This window comes from Mangifera indica, unplaced genomic scaffold, assembly GCF_011075055.1.
Source record: "Mangifera indica cultivar Alphonso unplaced genomic scaffold, CATAS_Mindica_2.1 Un_0015, whole genome shotgun sequence".
Classification (NCBI taxonomy): Eukaryota; Viridiplantae; Streptophyta; class Magnoliopsida; order Sapindales; family Anacardiaceae; genus Mangifera; species Mangifera indica.
In genome coordinates this window covers 93,683-111,913 of record NW_025401107.1, presented here as the reverse complement: position 1 = coordinate 111,913, position 18,231 = coordinate 93,683, and the positions used below count along the sequence as shown (strand labels likewise).

The 18,231-nt window shown below is 33.3% G+C and overlaps 1 protein-coding gene across 4 annotated transcripts; it reads left to right on the top strand.

Annotated features, from left to right (window-relative positions):
- The first annotated feature begins 353 nt into the window (after positions 1-353).
- Positions 354-17,620, top strand: LOC123205775 (vacuolar protein sorting-associated protein 53 A-like). 4 transcript variants are annotated; one of them, XM_044622811.1, is made up of 25 exons: positions 356-722; positions 915-978; positions 1,186-1,280; positions 2,417-2,473; positions 2,660-2,810; positions 3,141-3,211; positions 4,542-4,666; positions 5,106-5,266; positions 5,356-5,497; positions 6,237-6,300; positions 7,137-7,322; positions 7,425-7,466; positions 7,926-8,030; positions 8,103-8,162; positions 11,573-11,650; positions 13,049-13,156; positions 13,260-13,325; positions 13,719-13,796; positions 13,874-14,007; positions 14,092-14,185; positions 14,586-14,663; positions 15,420-15,482; positions 15,973-16,041; positions 16,126-16,221; positions 17,093-17,620. In XM_044622811.1, the coding sequence occupies exons 2-25, from the start codon at positions 930-932 to the stop codon at positions 17,387-17,389; spliced, it is 2,469 nt and encodes an 822-aa protein (XP_044478746.1). In that variant the 5' UTR covers positions 356-722; positions 915-929; the 3' UTR covers positions 17,390-17,620. The 4 variants fall into 4 exon arrangements, with proteins under 4 accessions (XP_044478748.1, XP_044478746.1, XP_044478745.1 ...); XM_044622810.1 differs by having other exon boundaries at positions 357-722; positions 901-978; XM_044622812.1 differs by lacking the exon at positions 915-978 and having other exon boundaries at positions 357-722.
- Positions 17,621-18,231: the final 611 nt, after the last annotated feature.

Here is an 18,231-nt window from a genome sequence, read left to right as displayed (position 1 = left end):
TAATTTGTCTTTTGGATTTGATTATGCTTTTATAAATTGTAACATTCTTGATTTAATAGTTTGATCAATAGTTAAGATATTATCTTATTTGGATATATAATCTATCATAATTTTGTTTTTACTTTTTATAACTAAAAATATATGTTGATAGCTTAAAAGGCTTCTATGCTAATTAACTATTCATCTTTAAACATATCTAGCCATGTACGATACATACATGTCCAAAATCCCTCCTGTGCCCCTTAGAGAACTTAAGGGTAAAGTTTGCTCCACCATTGCACGTAGAATAGATTTATCTATTTTATTTTGTGAAAGCCACGATGAATAGATTTTTAAGACTTATATCCTCTTCCATTAATGTATTGTCTCAATATTCTCTTCCTCATGTTCTACAGAGGTGAAGGACGGTTACAGTGCCAAATTACTATAAGTTTAACCCCTTTTTAAAACCCAAATTTTTACTGGGAGTGGAATATGAAGAACATTCAGTTGCAGAATTCGAAGGAGCAGCGGATTTTTTTACTTATCTCCTAATCGTCATTACAACTCACGAAATCTGATCCCAACCTAGAATTTTCCATTTTATTGCTCATTACACGGAAGAAAAATCGAAGAACTTCAACTCACTTTGCAAAAGCAACCGTCAGCTCTGCTTTCGTCGTGAAGCCTCGCTGGAAGCCACCGTCTGCCACTTACAGGGGATAAAAAAGTTTTTGAAAGAGGTACCGTGTGGTCAATTTAATTATGCAAACTTTATAAAATCAATTTTGAATCTCGGTTCAATGTCACGATCTCACTCTTGGTTTAATACCTTGACGCAATGCAGGATCGTGAAATTCGAATAAATTGTGTTTAATAAATTGGTTATATTTTTTTTATTTTTGATATTCTTTTATTTAGATCTGTACTTCCAGTGATTTTTAGTAGCCATGGACAAATCAAGTGCGCTGGATTACATCAACCAGATGTTTCCCACAGGTTCTGCTTTGTCCCCATGCTTGAATGCTTGATACAGTGGCAGTGTCCATTTTATGAAGATTTCTTTTAGTTTAAAATGCAATGTTTGATTAATTTTCAGTGAAACTTTAAAGATATGTGAATCCCGATTGGTCAAAAGAGTTTATTTGCATATTGCCTTGTTCAGTGTTTATCGTATTAACTTTGTGAGATGTGGTCAATATTCAGAGGCTTCATTGTCTGGTGTTGAGCCGCTTATGCAAAAGATACATAGTGAGATTCGCCGTGTGGATGCAGGAATATTAGCTGCTGTTCGCCAACAGGTCAAGATTTCTTACTTGTCTGTTTCCTAGTGAGGTGCATGGTCAAGTTTATGAAAGTCTAACTGTAACCTGTTTGGGTTTGTTACACGCCATGATCTTTGAGTGGTTGTTTTTCTGTGGAATAGATTTTTTTAATGTTCTCACATTATTTCCACCTATCTAGTTATGTTTTCTACAAGATTATTAATTATGTCAGAAGCTTTGTAGATCTTATGCTAAATACTTTATGATTGGATTATTTTGAGGATACCCAAATCTAATGTGCTATTATATTATGTTTAATTAGTATTTATCTGTTCTTTATTTTTTAATCTGGGGGAAGCTTTGAGCCTAGTAAAAAAAAGTTTGCAACTACAGAACTCAAAACATTGCCTTGAATGCAAAAATAATTCCTGCTAGATTCTATGTTTTGAAAAACAACTTCATAATGGTTGAAAATCAAGAGTGGATTACAGTGGAGAAGCTCTTGAAATCATAAAATGGAGCTTGAAAACCTAGCACTTTCATTTAATTGTTTGCAATGTGTAAGTTCATTTATTGGGAATAGTGTTCACATTATTATTTAAGCTAAATTCTTCTAAGAGTCAATTGGAAATAAACAAGTTTGGCATTTAAGAGAACTAGTGAACTTATTTGATTGAGGGTAGGGTAAGTTACTACTGTTTTGAAAGTTTTCTCTTTGCATTTCTTCTATTTAATACTCAAATTGCATATACATTTTAGGAATAGGCAAACTCATATTTGGGGTAGGCTGCTATAAGTCGGTGATTGTTGCTTCATTTTATTTCTCTCTTGTCACCTTCTTTTGGTAAAGCAAGCTCAATTATTGGCTCTTTTCCTTCGTATAGTTTAGTGGATATTATTAATTTTTCTTTTCACTTCTGGTGCCAGTATGTCTCAACCTTATTGCTAGACAGTGTGTTTAAACCCTAATTGAAGTATGACTTAATCTGTTACTCTGAGCCTTCTCCACCTTTATGCAAACTCCCAAAACTATTGATGGTCCTTTATTTTTGAATTTCTACCAAATGGAGTAATTGGAGAGTGTCATACAATCACCTTAAACTCATGCATCCAAAAGGATTATATAATATTATTATTAATAGTTCTTTGTGGATTTGCTACTGTGGTTTCAGAGTAACTCAGGAACCAAAGCTAAGGAAGATCTTGCTGCTGCTACGCATGCCGTGGAGGTCAGTTCCTTTTGTATAAAGTTAAAACTACTATAGAATATGTCTATAGTTATACAATATGGTCACTCAAAGAAAAGTTTAACTGTTGCATTTGTCTCTCCTTTTACTAGCTTTAGCTTTCAAAAACTGAAGCCTCTATTATTGCATGTGGGATCTTTTGATTTGAGCTTTTTGGTGTTAATACAGGAACTCATGTATAAGATCCGTGAAATAAAAACTAAAGCTGAACAGAGTGAAACGATGGTTCAAGAAATATGCCGTGACATTAAGAAGTTGGACTTCGCAAAGAAGCATATTACAACTACAATTACAGCTCTTCATCGCCTTACGATGTTAGGTTAGTTGATTATGTTACCTTTATACCTTTATCCCTTTATAGTGAAATTTTTTCTGTGTTCTTATTGTGAAATGTCATCAAGATAGAGGTTGTCAAAAATTTTAATCTAGAATGAAAACTGGCTTTTGCTACCTGAGAATGTTAATCTATTATAAATTTAACATATCTATAATGAAAATATCTTTGATGTTGGATATGTGTCTGAAAGTGTGAGCATTGCTTAGTTAAAGTTCTTTCAATCTACGTTACTCTTTGATATTAATTTTCAGTGCTAAAATTGCCTTCTTCGTCTGTCACTTAATCAATACACTCTTTTCCATGCTATGTCAGTGTCTGCTGTTGAGCAGCTTCAGGTAATGGCTTCAAAACGGCAATATAAGGAGGCAGCTGCACAGCTGGAGGTATTTAATGGGTCAATTATTTAATTTTTAAGCCCCATTATAGGTCAGAGATGATTTGCTTTTGCTTCTCATGTTGCTCATTGGATGTATTTTTGCTTCCTGTTTTGGAATAAGAAATGATAAAATACTACTAAAAGTATTTGAGGTGATGTGAACCAGCAGTATTATACTAGACACAATACAATCAATATATCAAGACTCAACAAGGATATTATCTAACAATAGCATCACCATCAATAGTTTGGGCTAGCTTATTAGCCTTTAAAGAACCATATTTAATCCTTGAAGGTGAAGAATGCTTGTGTGTAGCTTGAAGCTTGCATTATCTACTTGTTGATTAGACTTGGGCCATTAGAATTAATCTTTGCCATTGTTTATTATTATTTTACTGGAAGCAGATTCCCCAAAGATTGATTCTACAACCTTTGAATATTTTGGCATATCTCACCCCTTGAATTTTCTATTGCGGGGAGAAATACCTCGCTCTTGCCCCCCGGATACCACAATGACTATTCTGTTTTTTCCCTCCTGCGGTTTCTTGAAGAATGATGGTATCTGTGGTAGTCCTTGTGATCAGTTCCTTGATTACCACACTTTCTTTTTATCTTTTTCAGCCATCCTATAATTCAAGCAACTATATTCATATTGAACTTCAAGACCCTGACACTTTAATCCTTTCAAGATTAGCTGATGTGAGGCCTCAATATTTTTCTGCAATTTTGTTTTCTGTTAGTTCTTTGACAGAGTCATTAGTGTCTTTGTCATACTTTTCCTCTATTTTCTATTTTCCTCCACTACCATCTTTTTTGTCCACAGTTCCTATGAATCTTTCTTGAGTTGAGATCACTCCTTCCCTGTCTCTTTTAAACCATTTTCCTCAATATAATCAAAACAATTGAACCTTCGTCATTTTTTAATCATTAGGTATTTCTTAGGAAACTTTTGGTGCATCTTCTGTTGTTGTCCCTTCCATTACTTCCATCAGCATCTTCTAATTTTTTTTTTTTGGTTGCTGAGATCCTCTTTGACTGACCCTATCTCCTTCATCATTACTCTGAATATGATCTAGATTGCTTAAGATGAATGAACCAATCCTTAGGAAGCTTGTTCTACTGACTGAAGTTTGGGCTAAAAGGGAATTGAGTTTTTTATTTTGGGTGTTTCTTCTATATTGTGGTTAGCTCTTTACTACATCCTCTTATTTACCATATTTCATTTTTCTGTGGATTATATTTTTTCTGGCATTTTAATTTAAAACTGCTTTGCTTTTTTATTTTAATTTTTATGAGAAGGCATTATGCTTACTAATGCTAGTTGTGATGCATTTCAGGCTGTAAACCAGTTATGTAGTCATTTTGAAGCGTACAGGGATATCCCAAAGATCACAGAGCTTAGGGAGAAGTTTAAGAGTATAAAACAAATACTTAAGTCACATGTGTTTTCTGATTTCTCAAGGTATGCAAACTTTTAATCTTTTGCTCCCCTTTCTCATAATATATAAGTGGTCTATTATAATGCTAATTTTAATTATTATTTCTGCATAGGGTGGTTACCCCACTTCAGGGTTTTTGTCCTCATGATGATACACTAGTCCACTTTTGTTACTTCATCTGAAAGTAGCTATGATACAAAATCTATAGTTTTTAATTAAAAAAATTGGCTATTTCTGCAAAAGACCCATTATATATTTTAGCCTTTCACTGACGGACTTAACATATAAGTTAGTAACTTATGCTGAATTTTTGTCAGTGACATTTATTCTCTTAATGTTTGATACATAGACAGCTTTTCTGACATCTTATCATAGAATTCTTTTTGATATTCATGTTGGATAGCTTTTCTGACATTTATTTTCTTGGAGTTTTTTCCAACTTGTTTTCTCTTTTCATCTCAGCCTAGGTACTGGCAAAGAGACAGAAGAAGGTAATTTACTGCAGCAGTTATCTGATGCTTGCTTGGTTGTTGATGCCTTGGAGCCATCTGTGAGGGAAGAGTTGGTAAATAACTTTTGTCGCCGGGAGCTAACTTCATATGAACAGATTTTTGAAGGGGCTGGTTTGTGAGACTATCACAGTGTTCATACTTTGTGAAGGTCCATTTTGATGTCCTAGAATTTGAAATCTTGATGCTTGCTGTGTTGACAGAATTAGCTAAGTTAGATAAAACTGAACGAAGATATGCATGGATCAAACGTCGTATGAGGACAAATGAGGAAATATGGAAGATTTTTCCTCTGTCATGGCATGTTTCTTATCGACTCTGTATTCAGTTCTGTAAGAAGACAAGGTATGTCATCTTTGACATTGATTCTTAATTCTTCTTAATCATACCATCAATCGATTGCTTCTTCAATTTGTAAATGTGTCATAAAAGCCAAAAACCAATGTGAATTTGTGTTGATTTTGTATCACATTTGGAAGCAAAAATTTGTAATGCTAGGAATAGAGGAAATGGGAGAAAATCTAAAACAGAACAATTTTCTATTTCTTCTTTTTGGTGTGACTTTGGCAGGAAAGTGTGATAGTTTCAAAAAATACTTCTTTTCTGTCAAATTATATGGTATAATTACTTTTTATAAGTAAGGTAAACATTTTTATGTGCATGTGTGTCCATTGAGAGGGAGGGGGAGGGAAGGTTGGAACAATTTAAGGTTCCCTTTGCTGCTAATATTGAATTTTGTTGTTACATTACAACATTGCTTTTGCTTTTTCTTAAAAAATTGCTATCTACAAATCTCAGATATATTTTTTGCAAAATTAAAAAAAAAAAAGTCTTTTTGGAAACTGACACTAGCACTTAATAATGCTTGATTTTGGGATGAGTTTTCAATCTTCAGATAAATTTTATTGGCATAGCTACTGAAAATGGTTCGGCATGACATATTCTTGTTTCTTTGGGCTGATGCTATATGGCTATGGAAATTTGAGGAGGCTGTTAAAAATCTGCTTTAACCTATATGTTATCAAAGAGCTGTTAGCTTATACGTTCTGTAGAAGTTTTAGATTTGGTGGTTTTCTGATTTCAGGAAACAGCTGGAAGACATTCTAGAGAATCTGAAAGAAAAACCAGATGTTGGAACATTATTGTTGGTACTACACATACTCTGTCTGAATGGTGAATGAAAGTCCTCTATTATTTCTTTGATATAATATATTTCCATGTTGCATGTGGTTGGATATTCAAATCTGCATGTAAGTTTGCATGCTTGGTGTCATGTTTTTTCATTCTGTGGCATTTTGTGATTTTAGTTTCAGCTTGAACATACATTTTCTTGTCTTTTTTAAATGTAAAAATGGTGTATGCTTTATACCCACTTCATCTTTGTAGTGCTTACAACCGAGTGTCACAAGCACACTTTTTAGATAAAAGTTTTGGTTTTAATTTTGAGCATTCAACCCATGTTTTCATTGCATATCAGTCTCTTGATTGTGCACAGCTGGAACTATGTAATGCCAAGCCAACTGGATCCTTCAATGAATACCTTGGGAATATAACCATTCTATCCTTGTGATGAAGCTTGGTCTTTTGAGGCTACTACTTTCCTGGATGATAGTCTCTTCCATACTGCACGTAGCTTAGGTGCAGGATGTGTTAAAGAGCTATACCAAAGAGACATAGATTAAAACAAGTTTTACTTGGAAGACAGAGCTTGATGCTATATAAGAAGGATACATTTATGGAAAAAGAGATAATTGATTGATAATAGAGCATCTTCAGTGGCTACTGGGATTCGCTTTCTCGAATGTCTTATTTCACCTTTTCAGTCTTCTGTATAAGAGGAGTTCTTCCAGCTTGGGTTTATATTTTCACATATAGGCATAACTTATCTTCATACATGTAGCAGTATTATATAGATGCCTTTCACTTTTATTTCTGGTCAAATTTTCTTCTTAATGGTGTTTTTTTGCATTATTAAATTTTATAGGCACTACAACGAACCCTAGAATTTGAGGATGAATTAGCTGAGAAATTTGGAGGAGGCAGTATCAGCAGAGAGGTTGGTGCTGACATTGAAGAAATAGGTAGAGCAGAAGATAACAGTCAAAAGGCATCAGATATTCGAAAGAAGTATGAAAAAAAGCTTGCTGTTCATCAGGGAAGTGAAACTGAAGTATGGATCCTATATTCCTATATGGTTTGAAAAACTGTTTGCTCAGTAAGTGATCCATGCCGTATTATTTACTTATTGATCCTTTCGATTCTGTATTGACAGGAAAAGGATGGAAATACAGATTTGTCAGTGCCAGGGGCTGGGGTATGTACTTGTTTTAGATGGATAATTATGATGTAGTTTTTAAATATACTGTGAGCTTGAGCCATATCTTTGAATCTAAATGCTGCAATAGAGTAAAAAGGCCTGTGTTTCTGGGTCTTTTTTTGTTTTCCCTCATAGAACAAAATTTTATTACCTCTAGCCAAAAAAGAAAAAAAAGGTGTTCTCCTTAAATTTTGGTTATGTTGACAGGTTTCACCAATTAATTCATTTTTCTTTGAAGTTCTGGCCTTCTTGTCATGTTAGTAGTTAATTTTAGCTCTTGTCATTGAGAAGATATCTCACTTTGTAATGAATCCGATGTGGGTGTTCTTACTGATATGTTGCCACTGTAAATTTTTCTTCTCTAAGTGGTATTATGAATGTTTTGTTCTTGTTTCAAGCTTGAAGCTTATGAAAATTCAGATAACTCCTAAATTAATCTTTCCTCATCATTGGCAGTTCAATTTCCGAGGGATTATCTCTTCTTGCTTTGAACCGCACATGATTGTTTATGTAGAACTAGAAGAAAAGACACTGATGGAGAATCTGGAGAAGCTTGTTCAGGTAATTTGGATGTGACATTTTTTTCATTTTGGATAGTTCTTGCGCTTATCTCCAATAATTATCTTGTAATAGGACGAAACATGGGATATTGAAGAAGCAAGTCAAAATAATGTTCTGAGCAGTAGCATGCAAGTAAGTATTTAATCATTGGTTTTTGTTTATTCTATTGGCATGTGTGCAGTGTGTCCTTACAAGCTGTGGATCATCATGTGAAGCTCTCTTTCTAGCTTAGTAGTTCAGCTTGGTGCACCTCCATAATTGATTTATTGATATGTTTGGTGTGTTAAAATCTTGTTTGATCTGGCTCTTGAATCCATTTGATTGTGAACCTTGCATTATAATTTTGTGGGACTCCACAGACTAATTTACTAGAGACCTACTGTAAAGATAAAAATATAAATTAATTGGCATCAGTTTATATTGTGCCACTAATAGCTTGTTGATAATGAAATATACTCTTGTGAGAGAATATCGAATCTATTCTGATTCACACCAGGAATTTAATTGTTCTAGAGTTTAGGAGTGGAGAGTATGGTGGAGGTAGGGAGACAATGAAAATTTTCTTGCCAATCTAAAGTTTGTTTACTTGTTAGGACTCTTACTGGATGCAATCTTTAATTGTACTAGAGTGTTGTGGGGAGTATGGTGGAGGTTGGGAGATGAGGAAAATGTTTCTTGCCAATCTAAAGTTTGTTTACTTGTTAGGACTCTTACTGGATGCAATCATCAATTAGATGCCTATCTCCTCTGACATTCTTACGTTAATTATACCATGATCATGTTTAATGCATGCTGAACATTGTTAGATTCTTATATTTAATCAATTATTTTCATCTAGTGATAAAGTCCAATGGTCTTTTATATAATATAGTATCAGGCATCCTAACTATGCATATAGTTATATCATGATTATACTTAATCTCAATTATATTCTTATATGTGAAAATAAGTGCCATCCAACAAGATTTTAAGCATGGGCCTAACTAGAGAATTTTGTGCATATCAAGATGTTTCTATGTTGATGACCTAATAGAAGCAAAAATGCAGACAGATTGTAAGAATCAAAATAGTCTAACAAGTTATAAGAAAAGGCTTAACCAAATATCAAAGCAAAACACAGAAATTTATGGAATATTAAATGAAGGTGGGATCATTATTCAACATTTAGTTTGAAAACAGTATCTTAATATTAAATTTATTCAAACAAATTCTTTTATCTTGCCCTCTCTTCTTTACCCTCTCACCACTTTCTTGTGTCCATCAAATCTCCCATTTTCTTTTTCTTCAAACTCTTTAAATCATAGGAGCAAATTACTTTCAGAAACCAAAAAACACAACAACAACAAAGAAGAGATAATTATTATGTGAATAATGTTTTTGGACATTTGTTACTAATCCAATATCTTTGTTTTTGTTCTCATTTCACTGTTTAACAAACAAACAATATCAATGGGTCATACTTTTATTCTTGTATCTAATTATCAGAACCCATGATCCCCTATATGTAGTTTCACAATGACTAACTGGAGCCTATTGATCTCTCTGTGTTCTATGAATCAACCTTGGCTGCTCTAATCCCAACCCAATCACTACCAAATGATTTTATTCCCAATTCAACACCTACCCTCCTCAAAATGATATGATACAATTTTGTGTCAATTAACAATCTTTTTCTTAGGTTTCTTTCATTTAATCTATAAAATTCAAATTTCCTTTTCCTATAAACGGTGTTTGAAAAAAATGGAGAGAAGTGAAAGGAGAGCAAGTGACATGAGTGGAAGGAAGAAAAAGAAATAGAGGAAAAAGAGTTTGTTTTCATTAAATTTATTATATATTTAATATTCTAGAAGCCAATTATGAAATGATCCACTTTCAATTATTATCTCGCGTCTTTCTTTGATATTTAGCTAAGAGTTTTTGGATATTTTGTTGGATCAATTTTAGTTCTTCAATGAATCCATTGGCCTTATTACGATTTTCACGTTGGCATCTATCAAGTCACCAACATGATACACACACATGCAAACAAACAAAACACATGGGCACAAAAGTGCGCACACAGTAATTTTCTAGTCAGAAAATTAGGATATTAAATGTTTTAGGATTGTGCTTAAATGACATTGAATTCATCATCATTTGAGTGAAATAAAATATTTTACAGGTGAATCCAATGAACATGGTCTTGACCTGAAAATTTCCATAAATATAGGGGTACATTCATATATGTATTCTATGTATCGATTTCTTTTTCTTGCATATAAATTGTAAGGACTTCATTCGTTTACCCTTTTTGTGAAATTGCAGTTGAGAAAAAATAGAAAATGGTGGGTGGGAGAGAGAATGCAGGTCCACCCTTTCATACAGAAAAATTAAAAATTTGGATTAAATATTCATATATTCTCTTTTCTTTTTATATTTTTTCATCACTCTTTGAAAAAAAAAAATCTTTTTGAAATTAGGACTTTTTAACACAGAACTGTAATCAGTATCTAACAATCAACAGTTCATCTTGAATATGCCAATTATTGATTCTCTTTTGCAATTTTGTATTAAGAGTCTTGATTTGAAATGAAAGTTTTCGTTTTAGGAAAGAATAGAGAAAATATACATAAGGAAAGAGAATAAATGAATATTTTATTCAAAATTTTAATTTCTTAACTGAAAAGGGTGTTTCAGTTTCTTCTCCTACCCACCTTTTCCTTTCTTGGATGCAACTACACAAAAATGGTAAACATACTTTGTTGTCACGAATTTTTATGCAAGAAAGATGAACAGTAAATAAAATACATTATAGATAGATAGATTAAAAAAAATTAATTAAATCAGGTTGTCTTAACTTTTATATATATATATATATGTATGTATGTATGTAAATGTGTGTGTGTGTGTATTCAAATGCTTCCAATGCATCTGTTAATACATATTATTCAGCTAAATATGCTATCTATACCTTAGCACTGCTTTAGTCCAACCTGACCCTGCTCTATAGTAACCTGTATGCACTTGGCCTTCAATCTCAACGAGTTAATAGATGCATCATTCTTCTTTATTCACCTTAACCATAATCAAAATTTGGGTTGACCTATATTTTTTGGGGGCTGCTTAACATGTATTCTGCTAAGATTATTTTTTTCTTTAAACCTTGGGGTGATTTATTAGTATCAGTTGATTTCTGGTCCGATCTTTTTTCTTTCTGTATATCTGAATAATATCAAGAAAGAATTGGTGCTGTCTTGATATAGTTAATAACCTAAGTAACTAGATCCCTTTAACTACTGACAATTAACTCTGTGGTTAAGTGTTTTGGTGTTAAATAATTTTAGTTCATCCTTGGTGCAAATAACTTGCAAATATTAGGATAACACTGAATGCCAAGTTGGTAAAATTGGGAATTTGAACTGTAATTTTTCAAGATCCTTTCATGCAGTTTGTTTTGGATGCATTAATAAAACTTATTCTTATTGGAAAAGATGTAATACAATATGATTTCCCAATTATCATATTCACTGTATGTTTTGGTTGCCCTCGGTCATCAATTGCAGTTGTTTCTTATAATCAAGAGAAGCTTAAAGCGGTGCAGTGCTCTTACAAAAGGCAACACATTATTCAGTTTGTTCAAGGTTCATTCTTTAAACTTGTCATTATATCTCTTAAATTATGTTTGTGTTGTATTTGTTGTATGTGTTGTAAGATTATAATTTATACCAAAATAAGAAAATATTTTAACCTCAGGTTGAATTTTAATATAATCTTGAATTGCTACATCTTTGAAAGAGAAAATCTTAATGGATTTAGTGCTCATAAAAAGTTAAACAAAGCTTAGGGAGCCTTTTCAAATGCTCTTTGCTTCCACTGAGGACTAGACCTACAATTTGCGATGTCTCATGTTTGAAGTTGTACACAATTTGGATCATAACTGTGCCATTGCCAGTTAGACATGGCTAGTTAATTTGTTAGATATTGCTTGATTAAAGCTAATGTTTTCTACCTCTTGCTTGGTTGATTATACTTTTAAAGTAAATTTGGACTGATGCATATGTTTGTCTGGAAGTAGAAACCTTGTTTTCTAAACTCATGGGATGGTTTTGGTATATTCATTCTACAGTTTTTGCCTCCCTCCTTGGGTAATTTGATACTTTGTGGATATCTAATCAACTTTTATGCTCCTTTCTATTTATATGATTTCCTACAGGAAAAAATAATGTGCAATGTGCAAGAAAAAGGGGAAAAGCACTAGCCTCTTGTTTCATGTTTGTTCTACTGCTTCAAATTTGTGGTTTAATATATTCATGGAACCCATAATATCTTTGTCTGTTCTGGGCTCATGTGCGTAGTTATTCATTGAAAGTCATTCTGCTTTCATTGATGATGAAAAAGCTTTGGTTATATGAATGATTTGTGTTGTAGCTGTTTTCGTGGTCATTTTGTTTGAGAAAATTAGAGGAATTTTTTGGTGGACGGGTGGATAAAATTTGTCCTTCAGATGTAGTCTTTTAGTTCTAAACAATGTTGGAATACTACTGTATTCTTTATCCATGGAGACTGGGAGTTTGTTTTAACTTAAAATTGGGATCACTGTGTTCTTTTTCTCTTTGTAAGATCTGGTCTTTGGCATTAGTGGATGCTGGTTCACCGGTTTTTTTTTTTTTTGGTTATTTTGACAAATAATAAAACTTGTATCTTGTTTCTTCAATTAGAAAAAAGAAAAAGAATATCAGTGTTTGATAGTGTTATGCCACAACTTCTCTCTACTCCATTAAGTGTCTATGAGCACACATCTTTAAAGAGTCAGAGGTGTTTTAACTAAAGTATAAATTTACTAATAGTACTTGAGAGAATTTTTATGCTTAAATTTTCTTGGAAATGGAACACGTATATGGGAATGCTGTAGGGGAAAGAGGATGTCATTTCAATAGGAATGGAATTTAGAATTCCATGATCTCCACCAACCTTGCAGCAGATGAGCTTTATATTATCAACACCAAAAGGAAAAACCATAATTGCATCTCCTGTGTTAGGTATTCCAAAAAATACTCAAAGCATATGCGGCAAAGCTCTTTGCAAGACTTCCTAAGGGTGGTACAGGAATTGTTGCAGCAGCCACTGGTATGGATGGACAGATAAAGGTGCATGGGATTAAGTTCTTTTCTAAAATCCTTTTGGTGATTTTTCTATTTTTGGTATCAAATACTAATTTGTGTATGCTTTTTCTTTTACTATTTTGAGCAGACTTCTGACAAGGATGAAAGATTGATTTGCTATATTGTAAACTCGGCTGAGTATTGCCATAAAACGGTTAGTTTGTTTTTCTGTTTCTTGGTGCTTCTTGTAACTGGTTTTGAACTTATGTTTAATCCAGCTTTTGTGACATATAAAAATTTTGTTGGTATGGTATTAGAAAAAGGTTCTGGGTTCAGATATGAAAATTTATATTGTTTATTATCTCCCTTTGATTTGCATTTGTTGAATTAAGGCAAAGTATTCTCAGCCATGCTTTTTGAGGTGCTGGCATGTATGTTCTCTTAAATATTAAATTTCCATGATGCTTATGTTCTTTGTTGATGATTTGATATAACTTGCTGGCATAATTTTAGTATATCTTTTTATTTATGTACCTGCATAGCACTTTGGCTATAAACAAGGGAAGCATCTAAAAAAACGTTTAGTAACTCGGGTCTGTTTTGGCAGTCTGGAGAACTGGCTGAAAGTGTGTCCAAAATAATTGATTCACAGTTGGCAGATGGGGTTGATATGTCTGAAGTTCAGGTATTAACCTGCTTCATGAAGTTCAGGTTGATGCTTTTGTACTGTTTGCTTCTTTACAATCTCAAAAAATCTTGCAGGATGAATTTTCAGCAGTTATAACAAAAGCATTAGTAACCTTAGTTCTAGGATTGGAAACTAAGTTTGATGCTGAGATGGCTGCAATGACACGCGTGCCATGGGGTAGCCTTGAGAGTGTGGGTGACCAATCCGAGTAAGATAGTTTTTCTAAAATCTTGGAACACTAATTAATTTAAACTCTGACATTTGCATGTGTAACCATGCCACTTTATTGCAGGTATGTTAATGGTATAAATATGATCCTTACCACTAGCATTCCCGCACTTGGAAGCCTTCTGTCCCCCATTTACTTTCAGTTCTTCTTGGATAAGGTGATTTTACAGAGGACTACCAATATTTGTTTGACCTTATAAGGATAAGAAATGTTGATAAGGAATGTTATGTTTGAGTATATTAGATTTGATTTATATTTTCTATGCCCTTTTTTATACTTAATTGCTATGTTTGCTGATCTTCTAAACTTTGTTTACTGCCATCTATTTTTCCAAACTTCATAATTGAATGTTGTACTTTATCTAAAATTATGACCAGTCTCAGCTTAATTCATTTTCAAAGCTGCAAGGTGCACTTTATTTTCTTCTGAAAGTCATAAAATACTCAAATGTTCTGCCAAAATGATACCATGTCATACATCTTTTCGACTTATTTTTCTGTAAAATTATACAGTAGCTCATTGCTATTTTGTTTTTTTTTTTCTGTTAATCTATGCAGCTGGCCTCATCTCTTGGTCCACGATTCTATGCCAATATTTTCAAATGCAAGCACATATCAGAAACTGGAGCCCAACAGGTACTGACCATTTTCAACATCTATAATTTTTATATGTCAAATTATGCATTTTTCTAGCTAGAAGATGGACTAGGGTATAGTACAACCATGGCTTTAAAAGAAATTTTATCTTGAAGATTTGGGAGGTTTGTATTTAATCTCTGTTGTGCCTTGATTCGTAGATCCTTAATTACTTCCTCAAGGCGTAGAGGATGAAAAGTGACAGGATATTCACCTTGACATTCGCATTATTTTTATGTGCTTCTCACGCACTAAAATGATTTTGTGTGCATGTTCTTTCTTGCTGAAAAAGCTTTATTTCTTGGTATGTTGCAGTTGTATATCGTTCTGAATTATTGAAGTGTAGTTGATTGCCTAGCATCAGTTTTCTTTTCTTAAGTTATTTTTCCTTGTTTTCAGTGTTAAGAGTTTTACTTGATAACCTCTGTACAAATGAGTGAGACTTGGTATCACTTGTATTTTAAAAGAGCAAAGCTACTGAATTGCTTCTTTTTCTTGCAATTATTGTATTTATTTGTCGTTTATGACAAATAAATGCAAAGTTTCTGGATCAATCTTTTTTGCATAGCATGAGAATTAGGCTTCCTCTTATTGTATCAACACTTATTTCTTTTCTTTGGTGAATTGTCATAGCCATTTGACTGATACTTGTAAAAAGATTTGCCACTAATCATGCCTTAAAAATGCATAATTTATAGGCTCTGATCTTTGTGATTCACTCATGTGCCTTGATGATAAATTGTAATCCTGTTGCAGATGCTATTGGATACACAAGCTGTAAAAACCATTCTTCTAGACATACCTATGCTTGCTCGACGGGTGAGTTGGTGCTCTTAATAAACATCTATAGTTATATGATACGATTGAAGAGTCTAGACGAAAATTTATGTATTCCTCTGTTGAACGTTCACCAACATCATTGTCATCATCCCACCACACACATGGGTGTTTGTCCTCTTGACTGAGTAACTGATTCAAGTTGAAGAAGGGACCGACTTAAAATAGAAAGTAAATATGGTCTTCAGTGAACATGTGAATTGTTCTTTTCAATCAAGTTGAATGACAAATATGAGGATTGAATTGATTGCCATGGTATTTGAAATATGGGGGTTGTATAATCTAATAGATGAAAAAGAACATATTTTACCAGTTCCAAATTACTTTAACAATAAAATTAGTTTTAGATTACCATTTTATATCATATGCTTTCGCTGTGATTACATTGCGAATCCATGAAAGTATCATTGCCAGGGCTTTGTTCTTTAATTTATACACAAATCTAAACTTACCCAGTTCTGTTTTTTGGCAGTCATCAAGTGCTGCTAACTATTCAAAATTTGTGAGCCGTGAAATGAGTAAAGCTGAAGCACTTCTGAAGGTTCGTGACCAAATTAATGATGGGTTTGTCTTCTGACCGATTAAAATTTTTGTTCTCAATTTAAATTTTGGTTTCAATTTACAGGTAATACTATCCCCAGTAGATTCTGTAGCAGATACATATCGTGCATTGCTACCAGAGGGAACACCAATGGAATTTCAGCGTATTTTAGAGCTTAAGGTTATAGCCAACTATCACATGCCTTATTTATTTATTTCTCTCAAACATCTACAATTGTGATTTGATATTGGATGATTTAATTTTTTAGGCAGGGATCTTTATTCATTTTAGGCAAAAATGTTACATACGGTTAGCTAAATGGAACAACCCATTTTGACTGAAAAGAGACTAGTGACCCTTGGAGAAGTACAAAATAGGAGTGAGGATTGTACTTATTTACAAGTTATAAAATTACCATATAAAATAGTAGTTAAAATTGAATTAGATTAGATATCTTTTATATTAGTGAATAAATGGTGAATCCTTTTAGAGGATCGCTGCGTGATTTTCAAGAGGTTCTTTTCCATGTCAGTCAGTTTCTATCAAATCCATCAGAGACCTGCGAGGGTGACTCTTTCCTAAGGGAATGGTTTTACTGACTGGAAGCTTGAAAAAGTTATATCCAAGAATGACCATTTAACTGAGATTTATTGAAAGAGATGATAAGTTGAAAACATTCTTTCTTTCTTTCTTTTTCAAAGAAAAGAATTTTCTTCGAAGTTGATAAGTGCAGTGATTTTATTAAGAATGCCCTTTGACTTTTGAAGATGTTGAAGATTTGTGGTTTCACAGTTGCCAGTTTGAATTAATCAATGGAATTCAATACTAATGCCATAGTAGGATGTATTTGATCAGTCTTGAAGATAATTTTACGTATTCATTAGAATTTCCAACTGTGTTATCGAAGATTCTCTACTCATTTGTATTGCCAAGGGGATATATGCTTTATGGGCAAGATAATAGTAGTATGATATGGTTCAAGTTTAAATGTTTCATGATGCATGCAATTAACTTTTTATTTATGGGCTTAATCAGAGTATGGCATTTACAGGGTCTTAAAAAGGCTGATCAGCAGACTATACTGGATGACTTCAACAAACATGGACCAGCAATTACACAACCTTCTATTCCACCATCAGTTGCTTCGGCTGTCCCAGCCGCTCCAGCAGCTTCTGTGATTGCAAATAATGCTTCACTTGGCTTTATTGCTTCGCGAGAAGACGTACTGACAAGAGCAGCTGCCCTTGGACGAGGGGCGGCCACAACAGGATTCAAGCGGTTCCTTGCTTTAACTGAAGCTGCCAAAGACAGGAAGGATGGACCTTTCAGGAAACTCTTTAACACATGACATTCTCAGTTGCAATATTTTTTGAAAAAAATTGAATCAGATTTTTTTGTAGATAATATATATGTATTCTCTCAATAGCTAATAATTTCCATCTCTGTGTTTACCACCTGTCACAGACAACGCAGGCTTACTTGTATATCCCCTTGTAGTGCTTCTGATTGAAACAAACATGTTAAAGCTTGAATTTCTGAAAATTTTTATGGGTGCTAAAGTGTTTTGTATTTGTTTTTACTTTTCTGGGTTGATTATTTTTTGGTAAACATTTTTATACTCCATGTGCTTTTAAAATAATGGAACAAAATCTGAGAACTGCAAAACTCTAAAGGGGCAAATGATACGAATTGGTGAGAGAACCACAGGCAGACAAAAATTTGGGAGATGAGAGAGAGAGAGAAGAAGATAAAAATTAAGTACTCAAATTCACATCTTTTCTCGTTAAATAGAATATATATATATATATATATGTAAAATGAATTCTAGAATCCTAAATAATAGCTTGTTCACGTAAGCTTTAATGCAAAAATTATTCAATTAAAATTTTCATATGATTCATACCTGGTTCTACGTTCACACCTCTAAAAACGGTGTGCTTCATTAAGATGACAGCTGGTGTACAAAGACATTGTTTGGGTTAAAATGGATCAAATATGTAATATTTGATCCATTTTAGGGAAGCGACTCCTCGTCTCCTTTGTAGACTCCTATAGTGATTCGACTTTTGGAAGACCCAACTATCGAATCAAGACTTGAGCAGCTGCAACTTTCTTTTGTTTGACCATCTGACAATCCAATATTGTTTGTGGGATTCAACTAGCTGGTTGACTAAATTTGGGTAATGATGG